The sequence below is a fragment of the Physella acuta genome, unplaced genomic scaffold (assembly GCF_028476545.2).
Source record: "Physella acuta isolate Inbredline_101_S28 unplaced genomic scaffold, ASM2847654v3 ptg000352l, whole genome shotgun sequence".
Classification (NCBI taxonomy): Eukaryota; Metazoa; Mollusca; class Gastropoda; family Physidae; genus Physella; species Physella acuta.
The window spans coordinates 280816-291945 of NW_026731871.1; the positions used below are offsets into that span (position 1 = coordinate 280816).

Sequence of the window (11130 nt, forward strand, 5' to 3'; positions counted from 1 at the left end):
GGAGAAGTCCACTTATCAATAATGGAAATACTCTTGTTATTTAAACTAGCATCGATTCAGCCTTCATTACTTGTAATAGAATTACAAATTTTTATTAACGAATATTTTCTTTAGGTTCTTCGTCATCGGAGTGATTGCTTCACTTCATTTTTCAGAAGGAACACAAACATTCATATAGATAGATTTAATATTCTATCTATCAATATGTAGGGAAACATAGTATAGCCTATTTCACGCATGCGCAAATATATTGGTATATGGTATTACAATCACGCTACGGAAAAAACGATAAATCCTTGTAAATCGGTTTAGCGGCGTACTGCGAAATTTTTATTTAAATGGTCGGCGAAACGAGCTCTAAGCAGTAGCGTACGCAGGGGGGGAGCAGGGGGAGCGGCCGCTCCCCCTCTGGCCATTTTCAGCAAAGTGGCGCCTTTTTGGAAACTTTTTAAACTCAAAGTTTTAAACAATGATATTTGTTAAAAAAATATTTTTGGTCGGCACATCTATGTAAATCACAAGATTTCTATTCATGCAGAAATTAAGCATTATTGTACTAGTCTAGTAGTGTCTACGTTTACAACACGTATTAACAGCTGCATCAGTTTGCCATTCTAAAAATAACCATTACGATGCATTGCAATGTTTAAAAAACCTCTACGGTAGTACCACTTGGCAAGAGGAGTGTTAAGTTTAAGGCAACTCTATAATGTATTTGCTTACAAATAATTGAATTAGAAAAAGTTATACATAAAACTTCACACATAATTACTTTATATATACAGTTTGTATCGTGTGATTAATTTAAAAAAAATTACAATACAGAAACAAATACAACTGATGTGGCACCTCTATTTAAATTTACTTATGAGCAAACTGCGTAGTTGTGGGGAGATTTCGACAAGGTCGATAACGTCATCACGATGAAGTAGTAGTATTATGACAATTTGGGCGATAGTGATTGCGATTACAAATTATATGAAACAGTTACAACCCCCTCCCCCATGGACCCCTTATACAAAAAATATTGTCATAATACCACTGCTACTTATTTAAATCTATTTCTGTAATATATATTTAATATATTTGTGTAATATATATGTTTGTTTAGAACCGTCATCTAAAAACTAACGCTATGTTCACTCTTGAGTTGGTTATCTCCCCCCCCCCCTACACACCTCACCACCACAATTGTATAGAGCGACATTAATGTCACACCTAGGTATACACTGGGTTGGATAATTGACCTAAAGTGAACGGACTGTGGTGAATGAAGTTGAACCCACCCCCCCCCCCCAACCCACCCCGAACTGATCTGTTAAGTACATGTAGAAAAAAGCGTAATGATGTACCAAAGTACCATGCCGCCAGAAAATAAGCTTTTTAAACGTAAAACTCTGGGAATGTTGTTTTTGCAATTACCAGTAAAAGGTGTGTGATCAATACAGAGATTCAACACATAAGAACACAAAGAAGCAAATTAATTAAAATATATGATCTGAACTAAAACACCGATATTTAGTTAAATGTAGCCTGTTATTCCGAATGTTTTTCTATTATATCGAAAAGCGTGTTTTTATACCAACTCTGATTTTAAAAACTTTCATTATGCTGTTATACTTTAGCATTTATGATGACGATATCTTAAATTCTGATTATAGACAAAAACATTTTGTAAACACGAATAGTGTTAAACAATTTCATTATATTCTAAAGTAATTATTTATTTGTTTTGACATTTATAATTAAATGTGTTGATATATACATATTTATATTAAGAGAGTGATTATTTCCCCTATATCACTTGTCTGAAATAATTTCCCAGGAATTATTATATAAGAGTTTTTTTTTACAAGAAGTACAAAACAGATTGTGTTACGTTCATTGTTTTGGTTGTAGTATATATATATATATATATATATATATATATATATATATATATATATATATATATATATATATATATATATATATATATATATATATATATATATATATATATATATATGTTTAGATTGATACAATTTTTGTTTTGTCGGCCTACATTGTGTGTTTTTTCTTATTTCTTCAGAGTGCTACTTTCAATTTATTTTACATCATAGCGAAGCAATGACATACAGCTAGTTATTATATATATATATATATATATATATATATATATATATATATATATATATATGTTACGGTCAAAGCCCGAAGTCGGCCAATGCTAGGATTGGCCGGCCAATCCGCGCATTGGCCAATATCGCCTCCCATAGGTCGGTCAAAGTCCGAAACTTTGCTTGATTTCGGCCTTTGGCCGGCCAATCCGCAGACTGGCCATGGTGGACCGGCCAAAGTCTTAATTAGGAGATCATCTGGCTAGGGACGACTGGCCAAAGTCCGAATTAGAAGATCATGAGCAGATTTTGGGTTTTATTTTTATGCCGTAAGGATCATGAAATTAAGTCTTTATTGATTATTAATTAAAGTAAATGACAGAAACATTCAAAAAATTTTATTGTACTCTAGTCTCAATCTATCAATATCATCATTTGTTACAACAAGTTGAACTTTTATGGCATTTAGAATTACATAGCAGCTTGTTATTTTTACACTTGCAGCGATTTGTTGTGCACTTAGTTATGCAATAGCCTTGTCTCCCAGTCAATGATTGTGAAGATGCGATGGTTCGTAGTGATTTTTCCTCAGTGCCAACTGACGACAATAAGAGCAGTTTTTCTTGAAGAATTGAAAACTCACTTCTAGCATACAGTTGTTTTAGAACACCATGTTCCGTTCTTAATTTGTAGAAACCGCCCTCGACGCTCATGACAACTGCAATCACGCTTCGCGGATCACCGTGACCAGTGTTTCTTCCAGACTTTTTTTCTCCGGGGGGGGGGGGCACTTGAAATTTTCGGGGGGGGGGGCGGTAAACTTTCTTCGGGGGGGGGGGGGCGGGCACTGTTAAAAGTATATATTTTCTATATAAATTATCTAAATTTCAGTTCGTCCCGGTAAAAAAAATTCTTTAAATTTTGTATTTGATGTTTTAAGCATCTTAGCACCTTGAGTTTGCAAGCCAGTATGAGCTGCTTATCTGTGTTCCATGATGTCTTGTTTATTGTGACACAATCTGCAGGTATTGTTCCCTCCGTATCCTTCGTCTGCTTCATTGGGTATTTCACAAGTTGCATGGACATCGTTGCCACAGGATCCAAAAGAATGAGCTGCACTACAATGTTTTTCACAAACTATACAGAATCTGTTGGCCACATTATTGTCACGCAACTGGTCTGGGCGTTCCGCCACGGCAGTAGATGTGTTAGCTGAGGATGTCGTTGCATTTGTGGCAACCTCCATTTCTTGTTCAATGTTCTCAAGATCTTCCTCAGTAATTATTTTATCCAGGGCCCTTATATGGAAACTAACATGGATTTACATTTTTTTCTTTTGACAGCCATCTGCTATGTCTGTCTCATGGTCTGACGGCCCTTTTGGTCCATGTCGCCTTGCATATAGAATGCTATACAAACAAGAGCTGAACAATACGTTACTTTAAATGAAAACGCACCCAAAATAATTGGCCGGCCAATGTACAAAATACGCTGTCAATTTTAAGCGCTTCGGACTTTGGCCAGTGCGTCCCGGCCAGTGCGCGCATTGGCCGGCCAATGTACGAAATAAGATCTTAGTGCTAAGTTCTTCGGGCTTTGGCCAAGAGAGCCGGCCAATGCGCGGATTGGCCGGCCAATCCGCGCTTTGGCCGCACTTCGGGCTTTGACCGTAACATATATATATATATATATATATAATACACGTATATAGAACGTATTAAAAATTCGGCGCCTTTTTTTTATCTTTTCGCTCCCCCTACAACGAAAACCTGGATACGCCTCTGGCTCTAAGAGAAGGTCTTAGAGAACGTTCAAGGACGAAAGTGCTAGATCGCGAAGGGCGACGAGTTCTTAAAAATGTCAAACTATATGTGCAATTTAGTACGCGTTAAGTTTATTAAACTTGCATTAGAAACTTGTTCATCATAGCCACAAAGACCTATTTCCGATAGCACAGGATCCTTTAAAAGCTCTAAGAAAAGGTCTTAGAGAACGTTCAAGGTCTAAAGTGCTATAGCAGTCCAAGGTCGACGAGTTCACAAGAATTCCAAATTCTATCTGCAAGTTAGTGTGAGTTAACATCGTGAAATATGCCACGATGACCTTTTCCCAGGCACAGCACACTTTTACCAATATTCAGATACGGTAAAATAAAATTGGATGCTGAATATTGAATATTTTATGAACATCTTAAAAAATTATATCAAAATTGCGATATAATAACGCGTGTAAGTCTCGGTATATCTCGCTTAATATCCGAAATCTCGTTAGCCAGAGTGAGATAAAATTTTGTAATTAAAATTAATTGTTGTGGTCATGAACCCCATTGATGCAAAACATGGCTTTTATTTTTTTCTAAGCCTTGCTTCGAGATTTTAAAAATCAATTTAGTACGCGTTAAGTTTATTAAACTTGCATTAGAAACTTGTTCATCATAGCCACAAAGACCTATTTCCGATAGCACTAGATCCTCTGAAAGCTCTAAGAAAAGGTCTTAGAGAACGTTCAAGGTCTAAAGTGCTATAGCAGTCCAAGGTCGACGAGTTCACAAGAATTCCAAATTCTATCTGCAAGTTAGTGTGAGTTAACATCGTGAAATATGCCACGATGACCTTTTCCCAGGCACAGCACACTTTTACCAATATTCAGATACGGTAAAATAAAATTGGATGCTGAATATTGAATATTTTATGAACATCTTAAAAAATTATATCAAAATTGCGATATAATAACGCGTGTAAGTCTCGGTATATCTCGCTTAATATCCGAAATCTCGTTAGCCAGAGTGAGATAAAATTTTGTAATTAAAATTAATTGTTGTGGACATGAACCCCATTGATGCAAAACATGGCTTTTATTTTTTTCTAAGCCTTGCTTCGAGATTTTAAAAATCAATTTAGTACGCGTTAAGTTTATTAAACTTGCATTAGAAACTTGTTCATCATAGCCACAAAGACCTATTTCCGATAGCACTAGATCCTCTGAAAGCTCTAAGAAAAGGTCTTAGAGAACGTTCAAGGTCTAAAGTGTTATAGCAGTCCAAGGTCGACGAGTTCACAAGAATTCCAAATTCTATCTGCAAGTTAGTGTGAGTTAACATCGTGAAATATGCCACGATGACCTTTTCCCAGGCACAGCACACTTTTACCAATATTCAGATACGGTAAAATAAAATTGGATGCTGAATATTGAATATTTTATGAACATCTTAAAAAATTATATCAAAATTGCGATATAATAACGCGTGTAAGTCTCGGTATATCTCGCTTAATATCCGAAATCTCGTTAGCCAGAGTGAGATAAAATTTTGTAATTAAAATTAATTGTTGTGGACATGAACCCCATTGATGCAAAACATGGCTTTTATTTTTTTCTAAGCCTTGCTTCGAGATTTTAAAAATCAATTTAGTACGCGTTAAGTTTATTAAACTTGCATTAGAAACGTGTTCATCATAGCCACAAAGACCTATTTCCGATAGCACAAGATCCTCTGAAAGCTCTAAGAAAAGGTCTTAGAGAACGTTCAAGGTCTAAAGTGCTATAACAGTCCAAGGTCGACGAGTTCACAAGAATTCCAAATTCTATCTGCAAGTTAGTGTGCGTTAACATCGTGAAATATGCCACGATGACCTTTTCCCAGGCACAGCACACTTTTACCAATATTCAGATACGGTAAAATAAAATTGGATGCTGAATATTGAATATTTTATGAACATCTTAAAAAATTATATCAAAATTGCGATATAATAACGCGTGTAAGTCTCGGTATATCTCGCTTAATATCCGAAATCTCGTTAGCCAGAGTGAGAAAAAATTTTGTAATTAAAATTAATTGTTGTGGACATGAACCCCATTGATGCAAAACATGGCTTTTATTTTTTTCTAAGCCTTGCTTCGAGATTTTAAAAATCACCAAAAGTTCCCAAAATTCGACAACTAGGAAAAAAAATCAAAGCGTGGGTCTTGTTATTTTAGCAAGCATCAACAAATTCAGCCTTCATTACTCGTAATTGAATTACAGATTTTTATGAAATTTAATGCATTTTTTTTTTAGGTTCTCCGTCATTTTAGTGATTGCTTCGCTTTATTTTTCAGAACGAACACGCATATTCATATCGATAGATCTAATATTCGATTCATCAATAGCCCCTACGTAGGGAAACATAGTTCACGCATGCGCAAATATATATTCAGAATTGCGAATAAAAAGTGACTATTAGTTTCATTACAATCACGCTACGGAAAAACGATAAAACCTTGTAAATCGGTTTCGCGGCGTACTGCGAAATTTTGTATTTAAATGGTCGGCGAAACGGTAACCGCGGTAGCATTATTTAATCGTAAAATATCTAGTAACCCGAGGGTTAAAATCGTAAAGTTACGGGGCAAAACCGTACCAGTGGGCAGTCCTATATTTCCGATAGCACAAGTTCCTCCGGAAGCTCTAAGAGAAGGTCTTAGAGAACGTTCTAGAACGAAAGTACTAGATCGCGAAGGGCGACGAGTTCTTAAAAATTTCAAACTATAAGTGCAATTTAGTACGCGTTAAGTTTATTAAACTTGCATTAGAAACGTGTTCATCATAGCCACAAAGACCTATTTCCGATAGCACAGGATCCTCTGAAAGCTCTAAGAAAAGGTCTTAGAGAACGTTCATGGTCTAAAGTGCTATAACAGTCCAAAGTCGACGAGTTCACAAGAATTCCAAATTCTATCTGCAAGTTAGTGTGCGTTAACATCGTGAAATATGCCACGATGACCTTTTCCCAGGCACAGCACACTTTTACCAATATTCAGATACGTAAAATAAAATTGGATGCTGAATATTGAATATTTTATGAACATCTTTAAAAAATTATATCAAAATTGCGATATAATAACGCGTGTAAGTCTCGATATATCTCCCTTAATATCCGAAAATTCTTAAAAATTTAAAACTATATGTATAATTTGGTACGCGTTAAGTTTATTAAACTTGCATTAGAAACTTGTTCATCCTAGCCACAAAGACCTATTTCCGATAGCACAAGATCCCCTGAAAGCTCTAAGAAAAGGTCTTAGAGAACGATCTAGGTCTAAAGTGCTAAACAGAAAGGTCGATGAGTTTTTCTTAGGAATTCCAAAGTTCGTGTGCGTTAAGTACAGCACACTTTTACCAATATCCAGATACGGTAAAATAAATAGTTTTTTGAATATTGAATATTTTATGAACATCTAAAACAATTATATCAAAAGTAAGTGCGAACGCCCAGGAAATAATATACATCTAGGACTTTTATAATAACGCGTGTAAGTCTCAGTATATCTCGCTTAAAATCCGAAATCTCGTTAGCCAGAGAGAGAAAAATTTTGAGTAAAATTAATTGTTGTGAACATGAACTCCATTGATACAAAACATGGCGTTTATTTGTTTCTAAGCCTTGCTTCGAGATTTTAAAATCACCAAGAGTTCCCAAAATAGGACAACTATAAAAAAAAATTACGCGTGAGTCACTAAATTATCTATTGGATATCTTTACCAAAATGTAGGTATGAGACCCACGCTTTTCTGCATTTATTAAATTAAATAGTCATGTATTATTATATATTTCCAGAAAATCATTTATTTTCTCCTTTAAGTGCATTATTACAAAAAAGCTTGTTATTAAAACGTTTTTTATGCAACTTTTTCACAGAAATTTAAATTTTTTTAATACCATAGAGTTTCATGATTAAAAACGATTGCGCACCAAAATGCACGTATAATAGAGCGGAATAGTGGTAGCGAGACAACCTTTGATACAAAATATTACACATAATTTAATATGTAAGAGAATAAACCGGGAGTGATCTCCCCTAAACTTTCTCGAATATTCTTATATAAAACAACAGGGGATGGGAACTCGGGACAGTTATGATTTTTAATCCAATATTATTAGTACTTTATAAATTTACATGCGTTTTTTGATAAATCGGAAATAGCGTAAATTAGTACTTCCGGTCAACGGAAATTACTCAAAATTTGACAGAAGGTAGAGATATAGATCTTTTACTTACATGTGAAATTTTATTTATCTATCTGAAATAGTACTCAAGTAATAGGCTTTTGAAAAATTCAAAGTTGAAAAGTACCACTTCCGGTTATCGGAAATCGCTCAAAAGTTGATACGGATCTACGATTTTGATAAAATACTTATATATAAAATTTCATCAACCTAACTGTAATGGTACTCAAGTTATCGTGTTTACATACACACAGACAGACACACACAGACATACGGACAAGATTGCAAAATTATGTTTTTCCGTATCAGTGAGGTGTAAAACGTCGAGATTTGTAAAAATCTCGATTTTTTTTTTTTTTGCACGATTACAAGACTTTCTCTATACTTCGTATATACGAGAAAGTAAAAAATTGCCCTTCACTCGCATGCAACATTTCAGTCATAGAGCCCATGCCGGGTTCATGGCCGATATTCATGTCTACTGTGACTCTTAATTACCGTTTATGTATTTCACATTATAAATATTAGCTGCCGTGATATAATTATCAGTTGAAATAAGTAAAATAGCATAACACAAGCCCTGCCGAAGATGTTATTACAAAGTTCTTACGGGCTCCATACTGTTGAATACCAGCAGTAGCAGCATCACATCTCACCTTACCTGAGACTCCCCGAGTCTGAGACACCCCACTACACACTGCCACAAACTGGACCAGAGTTTCTTCCAGACTTTTTTCTCCGGGGGGGGGGGGGGCGGTAGACTTTTTTCGGGGGGGGGGGGGGGCGGACACTGTTAAAAGTATATATTTTCTATATAAATTATATAAATTTCATTTCGTTCGGGGGGGGGGGGGGGGCGGTAGAGTTTTTTCGAAGAGATGCCTGGAAGAAACTCTGAACTTGACTACTTCAAGGACGAACAGAAACATTAAGGACGGCACATGCTCAGCCCTGACAGAGGCCTACCAGCCAGTGTTTCTTTCAGACTTTTTTCTCCGGGGGGGGGGGGGGGGCGGTAGACTTTTTTCGGGGGGGGGGGCGGACACTGTTAAAAGTATATATTTTCTATATAAATTATATAAATTTCATTTCGTTCGGGGGGGGGGGGGGGCGGTAGAGTTTTTTCGAAGAGATGCCTGGAAGAAACTCTGAACTTGACTACTTCAAGGACGAACAGAAACATTAAGGACGGCACATGCTCAGCCCTGACAGAGGCCTACCAGCCAGTGTTTCTTTCAGACTTTTTTCTCCGGGGGGGGGCACTTGAAATTTTCGAGGGGGGGGGGGGCACTGTTAAAAGTATATAATTTCTATATAAATTCCATTTCGTTCGGGGGGGGGGGGCGGTAGACCCGAAGAGATGCCTGGAAGAAACACTGCTACCAGCCACACAAGTTAAGCATGAGGCAGCCCCTGCACTTCCCTCAGTATAACAACTGACGGAAACCAAAATCTCAGCCTAACATCACTGCCAAACCTGGGGCAGACAGTCGGTGCCAGACGTGGGGCAGACAGTGGGACAGACAGCAAGACGTGGGGCAGACAGTGGGACAGTCAGTGCAAGACGTGGGGCAGACAGTGCCAAACCTGGGGCAGACAGTGCAAGACGTGGGACAGACAGTGCAAGACGTGGGGCAGACAGTGCTAGTCGCGGGGCAGAAAGTGCCAGACGTGGGGCAGACAGTGCAAGACGTGGGACAGCGCAAGACGTGGGGCAGACAGTGCAAGACGTGGGGCAGAAAGTGCCAGACGTGGGGCAGACAGTGCCAGACGTGGGGCAGAAAGTGCCAGACGTGGGGCAGACAGTGCCAGACGTGGGGCAGAAAGTGCCAGACGTGGGGCAGACAGTGCAAGACGCGGGGCAGACAGTGCATGACGTGGGGCAGACAGTGCAAGACGTGGGGCAGACAGTGCAAGACCTGAGGCAGACAGTGCAAGACGTGGGAGAGTGCAAGACGTGGGGCAGACAGTGCAAGACCTGAGGCAGACTGTGCAAGACGTGGGGCAGACAGTGCCAGACGTGGGGCAGACAGTGCCAGACGTGGGGCAGACAGTGCCAGACGTGGGGCAGACAGTGCTAGACGTAGGGCAGACAGTGCAAGACGTGGGAGAGTGCAAGACGTGGGGCAGACAGTGCAAGACCTGAGGCAGACAGTGCCAGACGTGGGGCAGACAGTGCAAGACGTGAGGCAGACAGTGCCAGACGTGGGGCAGACAGTGCTAGACGTGGGAGAGTGCAAGACGTGGGGCAGACAGTGCAAGACGTGGGGCAGAAAGTGCAAGACGTGGGGCAGACAGTCAGTGCAAGACCTGAGGCATACAGTGCAAGACGCGGGGCAGACAGTGCATGACGTGGGGCAGACAGTGCAAGACGTGGGGCAGACAGTGCCAGACGTGGGGCAGACAGTGCCAGACGTGGGGCAGACAGTGCTAGACGTGGGGCAGACAGTGCTAGACGTGGGGCAGACAGTGCTAGACGTGGGGCAGACAGTGCAAGACGTGGGGCAGACAGTGCAAGACGTGGGGCAGACAGTCAGTGCCAGACCTGAGGCAGACAGTACCAGACGTGGGACAGTGCAAGACGTGGGGCAGACAGTGCCAGAGGTGGGGCAGAAAGTGCCAGACGTGGGGCATACAGTCGGTGCCAGACTTGGGGCAGACAGTGCAAGACCTGAGGCAGACAGTGCAAGACGTGGGGCAGACAGTGCAAGACGTGAGGCAGACAGTGCAAGACGTGGGGCAGACAGTGCAAGACGTGGGGCAGACAGTGCAAGACGTGGGGCAGACAGTGCAAGTCGTGGGGCAGACAGTCAGTGCCAGACGTGGGGCAGACAGTGCCAGACGTGGGGCAGACAGTGCTAGACGTGAGGCAGACAGTGCTAGACAGTGCAAGACGTGGGGCAGACAGTGCAAGACGTGAGGCAGACTGTGCGAGACGTGGGACATTTACCATTATCTAAATCACCCCTTTGCCCTTGTTGGGGCACGACAGAGTTGTGTCTAGGGCTAAGTGTCACATGGCGGAGTCCACCCCTCTCCATACCTGA

At 39.8% G+C, this 11130-nt stretch overlaps 1 protein-coding gene across 1 annotated transcript; it reads left to right on the forward strand.

Moving 5' to 3' along the window:
* Window positions 1-5724: 5724 nt before the first annotated feature.
* On the forward strand, window positions 5725-10945 carry LOC131941180 (uncharacterized). The gene is made up of 3 exons (XM_059300194.1): window positions 5725-5771; window positions 9570-9918; window positions 10016-10945. The coding sequence occupies exons 1-3, from the start codon at window positions 5725-5727 to the stop codon at window positions 10943-10945; spliced, it is 1326 nt and encodes a 441-aa protein (XP_059156177.1).
* Window positions 10946-11130: the final 185 nt, after the last annotated feature.

Excerpts from the sequence above, each read along its gene's own strand:
- LOC131941180 (XM_059300194.1), top strand. The coding sequence starts at position 5,725 with ATGACCTTTTCCCAGGCACAGCACACTTTTACCAATATTCAGATACG. Across the intron at positions 5,772-9,569 it reads TTTACCAATATTCAGATACG|ACAGTCGGTGCCAGACGTGG; the intron begins GTAAAATAAAAT and ends AACCTGGGGCAG. Across the intron at positions 9,919-10,015 it reads TGGGGCAGAAAGTGCCAGAC|TGCAAGACGTGGGAGAGTGC; the intron begins GTGGGGCAGACA and ends TGAGGCAGACAG.